The sequence below is a fragment of the Psittacula echo genome (assembly GCF_963264785.1).
Source record: "Psittacula echo genome assembly, chromosome: 24".
NCBI classification, from domain to species: domain Eukaryota; kingdom Metazoa; phylum Chordata; class Aves; order Psittaciformes; family Psittacidae; genus Psittacula; species Psittacula echo.
This window is the reverse complement of record NC_137759.1, coordinates 2563462-2576121: the sequence shown is the minus strand read 5'-3', so window position 1 is coordinate 2576121 and position 12660 is coordinate 2563462. Positions and strand designations below refer to the sequence as shown.

General features: G+C 56.3%; 4 protein-coding genes across 4 annotated transcripts; 3 read left to right on the top strand and 1 right to left on the bottom strand.

Moving 5' to 3' along the window:
* Positions 1-1823: 1823 nt before the first annotated feature.
* RPS28 (ribosomal protein S28) lies at positions 1824-2678 on the bottom strand. The gene is made up of 4 exons (XM_080634228.1): positions 2570-2678; positions 2265-2312; positions 2047-2173; positions 1824-1947 (listed from the first exon to the last, which is right to left on the bottom strand). The coding sequence occupies exons 1-3, from the start codon at positions 2606-2608 to the stop codon at positions 2051-2053; spliced, it is 210 nt and encodes a 69-aa protein (XP_080490354.1). The 5' UTR covers positions 2609-2678; the 3' UTR covers positions 1824-1947; positions 2047-2050.
* A 25-nt stretch (positions 2679-2703) lies between these two features.
* Positions 2704-3713, top strand: NDUFA7 (NADH:ubiquinone oxidoreductase subunit A7). The gene is made up of 4 exons (XM_080634229.1): positions 2704-2804; positions 2931-2980; positions 3065-3214; positions 3452-3713. Exons 1-4 carry the CDS (start codon positions 2754-2756, stop codon positions 3546-3548), a joined length of 348 nt encoding a protein of 115 aa, XP_080490355.1. The 5' UTR covers positions 2704-2753; the 3' UTR covers positions 3549-3713.
* A 777-nt stretch (positions 3714-4490) lies between these two features.
* Positions 4491-8802, top strand: CD320 (CD320 molecule). Its single transcript, XM_080634227.1, has 5 exons — positions 4491-4611; positions 4793-4954; positions 5844-5921; positions 6243-6391; positions 6770-8802. The coding sequence occupies exons 1-5, from the start codon at positions 4518-4520 to the stop codon at positions 6782-6784; spliced, it is 498 nt and encodes a 165-aa protein (XP_080490353.1). The 5' UTR covers positions 4491-4517; the 3' UTR covers positions 6785-8802.
* A 285-nt stretch (positions 8803-9087) lies between these two features.
* On the top strand, positions 9088-12633 carry LOC308229889 (potassium voltage-gated channel subfamily V member 2-like). Its single transcript, XM_080634217.1, has 2 exons — positions 9088-10877; positions 11847-12633. Exons 1-2 carry the CDS (start codon positions 9633-9635, stop codon positions 12117-12119), a joined length of 1518 nt encoding a protein of 505 aa, XP_080490343.1. The 5' UTR covers positions 9088-9632; the 3' UTR covers positions 12120-12633.
* Positions 12634-12660: the final 27 nt, after the last annotated feature.

Sequence of the window (12660 nt, the reverse complement as noted above, 5' to 3'; positions counted from 1 at the left end):
TCCCCAGCATCACTCTTTCCGCCCCAGGCCTGGTCTGAGCTGTGCTGTGAGCTGGGAAACGCTCCCAGGAAACTGATTCCAGTTGACAAGCAGCCGTGCTGGCAGTGGGCCTGGCTCAGCTTTGCACTGACGTTAACACACAGCGCTCACAGCCTCCCTCTGCACTACTCTGGATGTATTCTGTATTCCCTGCTTTGGTCTCACAGGTTTGGTTACTGATACTTTCATACTGATGTCTATTTTTAAGATACAAATAAAAGTTTTAAGTAAAATTATTTTGGAATCTTGCAGTGATCCAGCAGCAGTCTTTGGCTCAAGACAAAACCCTTCAGCAGAGGGACAGCCTGGCACAGCCCTCCCATTCCCATTCCTTCCGTGCAAGTTTATGGACTGTCTACATGCATCAGTCAGTTTATTTCCACCCAAAATGTATGTCCTTTTGGGTCATGGCATCTTCTGTCCTGTTTCACTCCTCACGACCAAGCAGGATGCTAGGACCAGATGTAGCCCTTTACTACCCTTGGTTCCCCCTGGTGCTTTGACATTAAGCTGCATTATCATTGTCAGTTTAAGTAGGGGTGCAAAGTCACCTCCCTCCTCACGTGGCCAAGGACCACGCTGACCCCACGGGGATATTTGGGAAGGGCTTCAACTGCTCTGAGCCACCCCCATGACAAGTTGACATCTGTCTGGCAAACAACTCGCAGCTGAAGCCTCCTGCTTGCTCACTCAGCACAGTCAGGGCCTGATCATTGCTAAAGCTGTGCAGGGAACAAACAGCAGCAAAAGTAAACTCTGAGACATCATGTGAACCAAGGGAGCATGGACTCACCTGATGCCCTGACACTGAACCACCACCACCACCAAAGAATCAACTAGATCAAGCAAGAACACAAGCAGCTATCAACAGGGGCTTTCCCCAGAGCACAAAATCCTCCTTAGGCTGCCCATGAGCTCACCAGGGCACAACACCAGCAGGAGGGAAACAAAACCAACCAACCACTCTTTTACCAGCCCCAACAGCAACCCTCGCTGTCTGCCAAGTGCAGCAATTCAAACATCTATTCTAGGAGTGCTCTCCTCAGCTCCAGGTACTCAAACCCTCAATCCCCCCTACTCTTGAGGTGCCTTAATCAAGTTCAGGACATTGAAGGATGAACACTCCCAGCAGAGACCACAAGATCAGGAGCTGCGGACATGACTGGGTTCAAACACACCACAAACCAGTATCACTCTACTACCAGATGGAACACATCAGCACTTAAAAAACAGCCCTCAGACCTTAACAGTTTTCAGGCTCATTTGTCATCCTTTGAGCCTTATTTTTACTTCATTTAATAGATACCAATAAATCTCTCTAGCTGACTTCTTGCTGAAAGGGAACACTGAGGACAAACATTAAGTGAGATTGACTTGCCAACTCCTCTAAGAGAAGACAAGCACTCTGTGAGTGACTGCCAGGAAAGACAGCAAATAGGTATATTTATAGAACTGCTTACTTAGGACAGGACAAAAGCAGCCAGCTGTTCTTTACAAGCTGACTTTGAACTTGTACTTGAATTCCACAGAAGGCCAGTAAGTTCAGCAGTGCCACTTTACTGGCTATATGCAGAATTCTTACCAGAAAAATGGGGATTGAGGTTGCTGCAATCAAAACAGTTATTTTTGTTGTGACAGATTAATAAAAGTGCAAAACCAGAGCAATCCGACAATAAAGGCAGCACGGGTAACCCCAGGAATAAGCAGGCTGTGCTTTTGTTCCACTGCTGGGCCCAGCAGCAAGAAGTGCATGCATATATACCGAGATCAATGGAGCACTCACACACTGAGTAAGTGAGACCTTTATTGAAGCAACAGAACTGCCACACTCCTCTCCATCCCTGATCTGCGTCTGGCCAAGCAGATGGCAACCGGCCACCCCAAGCACATGCCATCAGCCTTCATCACCTGGAACAGAACAGTGGAGACCACACTGGTTTGAAGAGCAATAGGAGGCCACTGAGACCAAATGGGCAGCGCCAGGCTCACTGGTAGCCCCATACTCACCAGCTCAGCGCAGCCGCCGGGCCTCACGCTCCGACTCCAGCAGCGTAAGGACGTCGCCCTCCCGCACTGGCCCCTTGACATTGCGGATGATGGAGCGGCTCGTGTCATCCATGAACTCCACACGCACCTGCGTGAACAGAAGGTGTCAGCTCAGTGTGCTGGCTTGCACAAGCCCAGCCTTGCGCCCACCCAGCCCCAACCTGTCCTGGCCCCCTCACCTGTGTGCACTGCCCCTGGGAACCAGTCCGGCCCAGAACTTTGGTCACCTGGGGAGAGAAAACAGAGAATCAGCACAAAGCCCCAACCCACCCCGGCCTTGGTCCCACTCACCCCCCCAAGGCCAGGCGGTGGCCCCGCTCTCACAGCCCCCAGACCTGCTCTCCCCTCCCAGGCCCACTCTTTCCTCCGGCCCCATTCACGCCAGGCCTCACTCAGCTCCACTTTCGCCCCCGTCCTCACTCGCACCGAGGCCCACTTATCACACCAGGCCCAGACCAGCCCCGCTCCGCTGGCCCCGGCCCACCCTGGCCAACTTGATGGGCTGCACCCGACTCGTGTCCATGGCGGCTCCGCAGAGAGCACGAAAGAGGTGGAGCTCCCACTCACGCCCTTTATATGCAGCGCCAAGCCTCGCGAGACCCAGCGTGCCCCGCGCGCGCTCCCGGCATCCCCCCTGCCTGAGCCCTCCGTCCTTCACCGCGGCCAAGATGGCGACGGCCACCACCATCATCCAGCGCCTCCGGAACTTCCTGGCGGGGGTAAGCGCGGCCCCGGCCGCGGGGGCTCGGCGGGACCGGGCCCCTGCTCTCCCGACCCCGCCGAGGCCCCCGCATAGGGCAGCGGCCCGCGGCACGGCGTGAGACGCTGTCGTCTCTGCCTTGCAGCGGAACATCCAGGCCAAGCTGCCGCTGCGCTACACGGAGATCGCCAAGAGGTGCCGCCGGGGCGGGCCGGGCCGCGGGGGTGAGCGCTGCGGCTCCCCGCCTGCCTGACGCTCCGCGCCCGTTCTTTGCCTTAGAACCCAGCCGCCGCCTCGGCTGCCGGTGGGGCCCAGCCACAAGCTCGCCAATAACTACTACTGCCTGCGGGACGGCCGGCGGGAGTCCTTCCCGCCCATCGTGGTGGCGGCTGCACAGAAAACCCTCGCCGCGGGGGCGCACGCTGGCGGGTAGGTTGGACACGGTCTGTGCCGCAGCGCTGGGAGCTGCGCGAGGTTGAGTCTGCATTATTGGCACCAGAAATGCAAAGGTCTTCCAGTGCCAGGACTCCCAGCCTGGTAGGAGAACTCCTATATCTGTACCTCTTGAATAAGCGAGGGCTGGGAGTTGATATAACAAACGCTTTTAGCGCTAACAAAACCAGTTCTGATCGAATCCAAATCTGACCTTCACACCCTCTTCTTCAGTTCAGGCTCTGCAGTGGCAACAGCTGAGAAAAAACCAGTGACACCAGGACCAGCCCTGAAGAAGTGGGAAATCTCAAAAGACCAGCCCTATTTGTGAGCGATAAACACGGTGAGATTGGATATACAGACCCCAGGTCGTTCCAAAGCAGCTTCCTGATGGGAGTTGTGCTGGGTTTTGCTTCAGTAATGTTGCACAGGACTTGTCCCAGCGCTGCTGCTGCGTGAATAATAAATGTATTTAAAGTTGTGATCACCCCCCACACCCGTTGTTGGCTGTTCTGTTTGAATTACCCGAATTACTGCTTTTTTAATGCTGTTTGGGGTGTAGGGCTTTCGTGGGGGCACAGGAGCACAAATCTGAGTGTGGGTTAGAGCTACAGCTGAAACACGTCTCAAGGACAGCACAGGCTAAGATGTGCCTTGGCTGAGGAGAAGTGATTTTAACCTGCTACAGGGAGACTGAGATGAGCTCTTAGGCAGAAGCTCTTCCCTGTGAGGGTGCTGAGGCGCTGGCCCAGGGTGCCCAGAGAAGCTGTGGCTGCCCCATCCCTGGCAGTGTTTGAGGCCAGGTTGGATACAGGGGCTTGGAGCAAGCTGCTCCAGTGGAAGGGGTCCCTGCCTATGGAGTTGGAGGAGCTTTAAGGTCCCTTCCAACCCAAACCATTCCACGATGGTTGGAATTGTTGTAAGAGGCATGAGTTAGGTGCCATGCGCTGCACTTAACCAAGTGTCCTGGGTACGGGGCCACGCTCCCTACAGGCGCTGGGCACTGAGCTCCAGCTCCTCCAAGGACAAGCGGTGCTGCGGTCGCTGTTCTCCATTGAGCCGCGGCGGGCGGTGGCGCTGCCCATCCGGTAGCCCGAGAGAAGCGGGACGAAGCCTGCTCCTGCCGGGCAGTAGAGGGGCGAGAGGACGGGGCCTCACCACAGATACGCCCCTCGCTCCGCCCCGCCGGCCCCCCGTTGGTGGAGGTCATACCAGTACGCATGCTCAGTGCAGCGCACGGACAGCCTTATAGCGGTGCGCAGGCAGCGGGTGGTGTCGCAGCGCAGCGGCTGGCCCCGGCATGGCGCGGCTGCCGGTGCTCCCGCTCCTGTCCGTGGTGCTGCCGCTCCTACCCCCGGTGTGGCTGCTGCTGCCGCCGGCTCCGCCGCACAACGGTGAGGGGACGAGGGAGGGTGGCAGGGTGCGGGCTGCGCTGTCTCGCGTGCCCTTATTGGCTCCCCGCGCACGCCCTTCGTGCTCATTGGCTGTCGCGTTTGGACGCCCTCGCGCGCGGGCTCCCTTGGCGCGGTGCGCCGCAGGGTCCCTCACTCCGCCCGTTCCCCCCCTCACCCGCAGTGACCCTGCCCCCGTGCCCCCCGGGGCAGTTCCGGTGCGCGCCCCGCGCCCCCTGCGTGACCACCGAGTGGCGATGCGATGGGCACCCCGACTGCGATGATGGAGAGGACGAGCTGGGCTGCGGGACGGTGCCCCCGGCGGAGCCGAGCCCTGGCGGCGCAGGTACGGGGGTTGGCCGGAGGAGTTGGGGGGAGCGGGGAACCGCGCCGAAGCCTTCCCTTCCCATGGCAGCCGCGCCCGTCACGGCTTGACCTGGCCGGAGGAAGCCCCGTGGGATTGGCCCAGCCCCACCTTGAGCTTCCTTCCATGGAAACTTCGTTTAAACCCCCCAGGGTTCCCTCCGGAAGTGCCTTTGAGGCACCTTCCAGCAGAACACAGCCCCGGCTTCCTTCCACCGGCGACACTGCCCCTCCTTCGGAGCGCCTCTGGCCTCTGAGGATGGGGAAAATACGAGGAGAAGGATGGGGGAGGCACCCGAGGGCTCTGCGGGCAGAGTCAGAGCAGCGGGCGCTGGTCTCTGTCAAGCCAAAGGGTGTGTTGCATCCCCAGCACTGTCTGCCTGCTGCTCTGCTCTGGAGCATCTTTGATCACAGCCCTGTTGCGTGTCTGAGGTGCTCGAAAGGTTCCAGCTTCCCTTTTCACAGGGATTTCTGTGTCAGCTGGGAGCTGAAGCTGGGTGGGGAGAGGAGCGGGGATTATTGCAGGCATGAGGGACTGGATTTGTGCTCAATACCTGCATCAGTTGGTAGGTGGGGAGATGAGCTGCGTTTTAGTTGTACCTGGGGCTGCCTGGGGCCACGAGGAGAGGTTAAGGATGCTGCAGCTACAGCTGGGAAACTTCCCAGCTTTCCCTGTTCTGCATTTCCAGTAGGACTTTTTTCCCCTCTGATGTGGCCTAATCACAGTAAGGGCAGATAAGGTTTTACTTATATTGAAAAAGGCTCATTGGCACTTCTGAGGTGAACTGGGAACTCGGCCAGGTTTGGACTGCAGGCAGCTTTGCATGATGCCTGTAAAGTGAGTTGGAAGCCACCTTGCTCTTTCCTCACAGAGGCTTCAGCTACGCCTGTGCCTGAGGGCTCAGCACCATCCAGCAGCCCAGACTGCCTGTGGATCTTGGTTATTGCAGGTATGTGAATCTCAGAGTGCTGCACATGTCCTGGCTGGGGCTATAATTTGAGCATCCTGATGCAGTTATTTCCAGGCGTGTATCAGGACTCAGAGGGCTGGGGGAGGCTTTAGACCCTTTCCTCTGACTTGAGTGTTCTGTGTTCTTGGAAAAGCCATTCCATGTCATCTGGCACTAACTCATTTCTCTCTCTGTGCCTTATCCTGGAGGGAAGGTGCAGATCTCAGCCTGCTGGCTAACACTGCTGAGCAGCAGAACCCAGAACTGATGTCCAGACCAGGCACAGTGAGTGGTCCTCTGCTTGTGCGCTCTCCTCTCTAGCGCTCCTGAGCATCCTGGTAGCTGTTGGTTCTGTTGCTGTGTGGGGCATATCCAAAGCAAAAAGCAGATCTGACATCTTCAGTCCTGAAAAAGCATCCAGAGAATGGCTGATGGCTGACAAGAGCCAGAGGGGCTCATTTCCCCAAAGGGTAAGTTTCTTGCACCCTACATCCTCTGTGTGTGAGAGGGAGAAATGCTTTCTTGCCCTCTGTTTCCAGCCTCCAGAGCTTTCCCCTCTGGGGGCAGCTTTTTCAGCTGCTGGTCAGCCACATGCTTGGGGTTTCAGCCTTTCTTCTTTGACTGCATGGACAGTTGCACTGCCTAACCTGAGAGAGTGCTGCCTTCTTTTGATGGTGATGTGCTGGTCTGTCCTTCTGCTGCTGCCCAGGACACTGAGCACTCATGCTTAGACACTCATCTCCTGTGGGTTGTTTTCCTCCACTTTGCCCAAACTGAAGTCAAACCAGGTGGGGTTTTTTTGCCCAGAGGACTGTCAATAACCAGGTGTTTTTCTGTTCTTGTACCAGGGATCTGTACCATGAGGTGATGAGATGGGGCCAGCCTGGCTGTATTGGACACATAAGCTGTCAAGTCTGAATTGTTACACTGGAATAGCAAAGGATGCTCCCCTTGGAAATCGATTTTAGATTGTGGGATTACTTTAGCTCTGGAAATAGCACAGGACCTTCCCTGGTGCTGTGAAATCGCCCCTCACACAAGCTGGTAATGTCTTCATTGCTCTTGCCTCCAGGGTTTGTTAATGCTAATCTCACCAGAGTGGCCTTGGACCCAAAGGTTTTATCCTCCATGAAATGATAGGTGTTAGGTGCTGTTCAACTGTTCCCTTCCACTTCCAGCCAAGAGATTTTCTTCGCCTGCCCCATTTTCCCCCATGGATTTTGCTAGGGAAGAGGGACTTTCTCATCCATTTCAGTAGGAACTTACTAACTGCACAGATCCAACATGTACTCCATGTTTGTGGCAGTGTTTTGATGCTGCTCAGTCCAATGTTCAGGAAGCTTTACTGACAGGACAGCCACGTGGGGGAAAGTTGAAAACTTCTTGTCTGCTCTGGCTTTGCTGCTGCCACCCCAAGTCAGCGTGGGGCCAGCAGCTTCTCAGCACAGTCCCTTCCAGCAAGGACCTCTGCAGAAACACACTTCCCACCCCAGTGCTGAACTCTGAATGTTGTTCTATAACAGTTAATGTTGCCTTCCTTAAAACTGTTCTGATGTGAGTGGTGTCCCTCAAGGGTCCATACTGGGACCAATGCTGTTTAAAACCGAATGGTTTGGGCTCAAAAGGACCTTAAAGCCCATCCAGCTCCAACCCCTGCCACGGGCAGGGACCCCTTCCACTGGAGCAGCTTGCTCCAAGCCCCTGTGTCCAACCTGGCCTTGAACACTGCCAGGGATGGGGCAGCCACAGCTTCTCTGGGCACCCTGTGCCAGCGCATCACAGAACAGAACTGTGCCCCATCCCTGGCAGTGTTCAAGGCCAGGTTGGACACAGGGGCTTGGAGCAAGCTGCTCCAGTGGAAGGGGTCCCTGCCCGTGGCAGGGGTTGGAGCTGGATGAGGTCCCTTCCAACCCAAACCATTCTATGTTTCTATGAGGTTTTCACTGTTTTTCTGTGCGTTGGGGCATGAGCTGCACTTTCCAAGCAGCTCAGTGCTGTATGCTTCTGAGAACTGACAGACAGGAGACTGCTGAGCAGTGCCTCCAGCTCCATGTTGACCCTTGCGCAAGTGCACAAAGGATTGAAAGCTGCTGCCCTGGCTGCTGATCTCTATGCCTTAAAGGTGAGAACTTGGCTTGCCAACCAACCAGTCATCAGCCTTAGAGCAGGAGCCTTCCACCCCTGGGTAGTGTGTATGTGCTGCTGTACCCCATGGGAGAAACTTCTAGATGTGGCATGGAGTACCGAGTTATTCCAGTGCTGCTATTTTTAGTTTCAAGAGGTCATTTGCAAAGGTGCACACAACCTTGCTTCTGTTTCCACAGGGATAAGTGGGGATAGCTGTTGGTGAATGACACAGGAGAATAAAGAACTTGAAACTAATGAGCTCTGGGTTTTGGATTTTTCTTGGATTTGCTTGAATCCTACAGTTGGGAAGAGGCTCCAGGAATCCCGTCAGGACAGGGTGATGGAAGTGCCAAGTGGCAGAGGTCAGCTGGCACCAGCCTGTCCCACATCATCCTCTTAGCTCGAGCCGCTGAGCTGGGACTGGCTGTTCTGGGGCAGAGAACGGAGCGAGGCTGGTGGGTAAACCCAGCACCCACCACAGCAAAACCCTGCAGGTTTTGCTTCCTGATCCCTGAGCTGAGCATTTCAAGGGTGAAAGAAGCAGTTTTATGGCTCTGGCGCCAAACCTTGGGGCCAAGTTTGTGACAGCAATTTCCCTTTCTCTCTCCAGTGCCAGGAGCACTTTTGTTCTCCTAATCCCCAGGCTCAGAGGCTTCAGTTGTAGCAGAGCCTGAGCTACTTTTCAGCCCAGGAGCAGCTTTGTGCTCCAGGTCTCTGTATTTAATTAGATCAGTTCGTGGGGATCAATGTGATGCTGAGGTAGGGTTGTGTTCCAGGGTGAGACATCGAAGATCAGCCCATTTAAATTTGCTCCCCCTTTTCTTTGTAAATCCAAAGGATTATTTCTTCCTTTTCAGTTCCTATAGATCAGGGGAACTTTTACTGCACACTTCCAATCCAGTGTTCCATTCCGTGTTCCTGCCCCTGCTTGCAGGAGTTCTGGAGCAGCCTGTGGCATTGGGGATGTGCTCAGGCACAGGGGGTGAGATGCTTCCTTCACCTCTTCCCCTGTAAACCTGCACTGGGGAGGTTGGAGGCTGAGCTGGGAGGTAACAACCATTTCCCTTCTCTGGGCTGCTGATGGAGCCAGGGCAGCAGCATTAAGTGCTTACTGAATGAGTGGTGCCAAGAGCAGCACCTCCTGTAGGGGTACAAAGGTGATGCAAACCCTGCGTGTCTGCACTTTCCTGTGCCTGGCAAGAGAGGTCTGTCAGGGTTTAGGCAAGATCATGCCCTCTCAAGGGATGCTCCCCTTAGAAACAGGGTAGAGCGTGGAAAGAACAGAGTGAGGAAAGAGAAGTGCAGAGCTGGAAATAGTTCCTTACATAAAGGGCTAGGGCTTCAATCTCATTACTGTCTTAAGGAGCAGATACTTGGCTGCCTCTGACTCCTGCCATGCAGCCCACGGCCTGAGCTGCAATCGGCTTTGGGAGCCTGGCAGGTGCCCGTGTCCCTCAGTGCTGCTCCTTGGAGCTCACCGCGCTCGTCCTGCTCAGGGTGCGCCTGGTTGGAGCCTTCCCATGGGGCTGGAGCTGCTGCCCCGTGGCCTGTGAGCAGGATCTGTGCCCCACAGGGTCGGGCACGATGAGGCACCTGGGGATGAGGCGCGCGAGTCTCTCTGCCAGCCTGAAGCTCGGGGAGCACCGGGGCCGCACGCCGCAGGAAGAGGAGGTGCACATCCCCTTTGCCCAGGAGAGCCTGGTAAAGCAATGGAGCTCCATGCAGAACATGACGGACAGAAAGCAGGAGAAAAGCAGGGCTCCCCTTCAGAGGAACAAGTTGTTGCTCAACATTAACGTGGGAGGCAAGTTGTTCCAGATAGCTTACAGCGTCGTGGCCCGGTACCCCATCACCCGCCTCGGGAAGCTGGCCCTTTACACAGACCCTACCAAGAAGCTGCAGCTCTGTGATGACTACTCGGTGCAGAAGAATGAGTACTTCTTCGACAGAGATCCTTCCATTTTCCACTACATCTTCCACTTCTACCGCAGCGGGGTCCTGTGGATAATGGATGAGATGTGCCCCAGTAACTTCGTGGAGGAAATTGAGTACTGGGGAATCCATCTGAAATACTCCCAGCGCTGCTGCCGGATCCTGTTTGAGGAAAAGCAAGATGAGCTCAGCGAGTTCCTGAAAATCCAGAAGGAGCTGGAGGCAGAGCTGGAGCCCCTGGACTCAGCGAGGCAGTTTGAGGGCAAATTTCTGGGTCGGTTTCGGAAGATGATCTGGAACCTCATTGAGAACCCATACTCCTCTGTCGCAGCCAAGATCATCGCTGTCATGTCGAGCGTCTTTGTGCTTGTCTCCATCGTGGGTATGACACTGAGCACAGTGGAGGAGATGAAACACAAGACAGGGAAGGTGTGGATGGAGCAGCTGGAGATGATCTGTGCCATCTTCTTCACCTCCGAGTACCTCATGCGGCTCATCTCCTCCTCCAGCTTCAAGAACTTCTTGCAGTCAGCGTTCAATGCTGTGGACCTGGTGGCCATCCTGCCCTTCTACATCCAGATCCTCTTTGAAAGCCTGGACGAAGGGGACATGCTCTACCATGAGGAGCTGCACAAGATGGAGAACGTAGGCAAGCTGGGCAAGGTCCTCAAGCTCATCAAGCTCATGAGGATCTTCCGCATCCTCAAGCTGGCGCGGCACTCCACCGGCCTCCGGGCCTTCGGCTTCACCATGCGCCAGTGCTACCAGCAGGTTTGCTGCCTCTTCCTCTTCATCGCCATGGGGGTCTTCACCTTCTCTGCTCTCATGCACTCAGTGGAACACGATGTCCCAGGCACCAACTTCACCAGTATCCCCTACGCGTGGTGGTGGGCAGCGGTAAGGTGTGAGCATCTCCTCCTGGGGGAGGGAGTGGTGGGGCTCTGTGGGTAGGGGCTGCTCCAGGCCTCAAGGGATTCACCACTGCTGCTGGCCAGGGGGTGGAAAAGGGCCCGGTCTTCCCAAAGGCTCAGTAATGGGGGGAAAACCAGAGCCCTGCGTGCTCAGCGGCTCAAAAGCTGGTGCTGGGGCAGTTGGTGGGACAGGGGTGGTGGTGACCTGTGAACCTCCAGGCATGGGTTAGCAACACGGGGGATGGAACCTGGGATTACCTCTGAGCTGAGGAGCAGCTTAAAGCACTCGAGAGCCAGGGGTTAAAAGGGCATTTTGATTTACGGATCAAATGATCCCACAGGTCACCTCTGCCCTTATAATCCCCCCCGGCCACCGCAGGCTGCCTGCTTCACATTCCTTGGGGAAGTACAAGAACCACTTGGCAAAGTCACCAGGTTTGAGTATTTAAATCCTGGGCTGATCCTGGCTCCAGCAAAGCCCAAACCACCCTGTTCTCACCCGGTCCCCACAGCCCTGCTCCCCCAGCATCCAAACACAGCTCCTCTGGGTTCATTCCTGGCCTGTGCCTCTGCTTCCCATGGGGGGAGGGTCTGGGAAGCTTCATTCCTGTGGGACCGGGTAGCTCCTGAGCAGGAAGTGCTGGAGCCACCTCTCCATGGGGGCAGGAAGCTCCAGCAGACAGTGGGACTGCAGGGAAAGTCCAGCTCGGTGACATCCTGCTGCTTTGAAGAGGCGATGCGAAGAGGAGGATGGAGGGGGGGGGTTGTCTCTGGTCTCTGCTGTGGGGCCTCATCCAGCCCTCTCCTTGGGCTCTCCCAGCCTGCTGGGTGCTGGAGCAGGCACAGCCAAGGGCAGTGCCATTCCCGGGGGATACTCGGGGGCAGTGAGGAGCTGGGTCCCAGCAGGGCTGGCTCATGTGGGATTTTATCCTTTCCCTTCCTCACCCTTGCCCAGGTCAGCCTCTCCACTGTGGGCTATGGAGACACCGTGCCTGACACGGTGCTCGGCAGGATGGTGGCGTTTGGCTGCATCTCCTTTGGCATCATCCTCAATGGGATGCCCATCTCCATCCTCTACAACAAGTTCTCTGACTACTACGCCAAGCTGAAGGCCCACGAGGACGAGATCAGCCACTCGCTGAAGCTCTCCAGGAGGCTCCGCTTGAAGGAGCGGGTCCTGAGGAAGCTGTCGGAATGCTGCAGGGATGACCCCCGCCGCCAGCACTGACACCAGCCCTGCACCCTCCCATGGAGTATCCAGTCTGCCCACCCTCCACCACGTCCTGTCCCCTAGGGAAGCTCCCCAGCTTGGCCCTGTGGCCATGACTCTGGTGTGACCTCCCCAGCATGGTTCTGCTGTCCTGCAGCTGAAGACCGCGCTGTATGGACGTCTTTCTGTCTGCCATAGGCTGGGGATGGGGCACCCTGAGGACACGGGGAGCGGGATGCATGGGGCTGAGCTGCCACCTTTCTGAGGATGTCAGAAGCGGGCACCAGGATGAGATTAAGCCCTTGTGCAGTCCTGGCTCTGCCCTGAGTGGAGTGGGACATAGACAGGCAGTGGCCACACGACTTGTAGAATCCCAGAGTGGTTTGGGTCGAAAGGGATTCGGCTGAAGGCCCATGGAAGAGCCGTGTGTCCTTCCAGCCAAACCCACTTTCCTTCCCTGGGAGCCTGGGGCACTGTCCAGGCTGAGGCTGCTTCTGCGATGGGACCTGTGGGCACTCTAGGGGTACAGATCTGGCAGCAAGAACACCCCCAGGAACAG

What these genes read in the sequence shown, in the direction of transcription:
- RPS28 (XM_080634228.1), bottom strand. Translation starts at nt 2,608, where the DNA reads ATGGACACGAGTCGGGTGCAGCCCATCAAGTTGGCCAGG. An exon ending in AGCCCATCAAGTTGGCCAGG is followed by an intron (nt 2,313 to 2,569) that starts GTGGGCCGGGGC and finishes TTCTCTCCCCAG; the next exon opens with GTGACCAAAGTTCTGGGCCG. An exon ending in CCCAGGGGCAGTGCACACAG is followed by an intron (nt 2,174 to 2,264) that starts GTGAGGGGGCCA and finishes CTGTTCACGCAG; the next exon opens with GTGCGTGTGGAGTTCATGGA.
- NDUFA7 (XM_080634229.1), top strand. Translation starts at nt 2,754, where the DNA reads ATGGCGACGGCCACCACCATCATCCAGCGCCTCCGGAACTTCCTGGCG. An exon ending in TCCGGAACTTCCTGGCGGGG is followed by an intron (nt 2,805 to 2,930) that starts GTAAGCGCGGCC and finishes TCTGCCTTGCAG; the next exon opens with CGGAACATCCAGGCCAAGCT. An exon ending in GCGGGGGCGCACGCTGGCGG is followed by an intron (nt 3,215 to 3,451) that starts GTAGGTTGGACA and finishes CCTCTTCTTCAG; the next exon opens with TTCAGGCTCTGCAGTGGCAA.
- CD320 (XM_080634227.1), top strand. Translation starts at nt 4,518, where the DNA reads ATGGCGCGGCTGCCGGTGCTCCCGCTCCTGTCCGTGGTGCTGCCGCTC. An exon ending in GCCGGCTCCGCCGCACAACG is followed by an intron (nt 4,612 to 4,792) that starts GTGAGGGGACGA and finishes CCTCACCCGCAG; the next exon opens with TGACCCTGCCCCCGTGCCCC. An exon ending in GCCGAGCCCTGGCGGCGCAG is followed by an intron (nt 4,955 to 5,843) that starts GTACGGGGGTTG and finishes CTTTCCTCACAG; the next exon opens with AGGCTTCAGCTACGCCTGTG.
- LOC308229889 (XM_080634217.1), top strand. Translation starts at nt 9,633, where the DNA reads ATGAGGCACCTGGGGATGAGGCGCGCGAGTCTCTCTGCCAGCCTGAAG. An exon ending in ACGCGTGGTGGTGGGCAGCG is followed by an intron (nt 10,878 to 11,846) that starts GTAAGGTGTGAG and finishes ACCCTTGCCCAG; the next exon opens with GTCAGCCTCTCCACTGTGGG.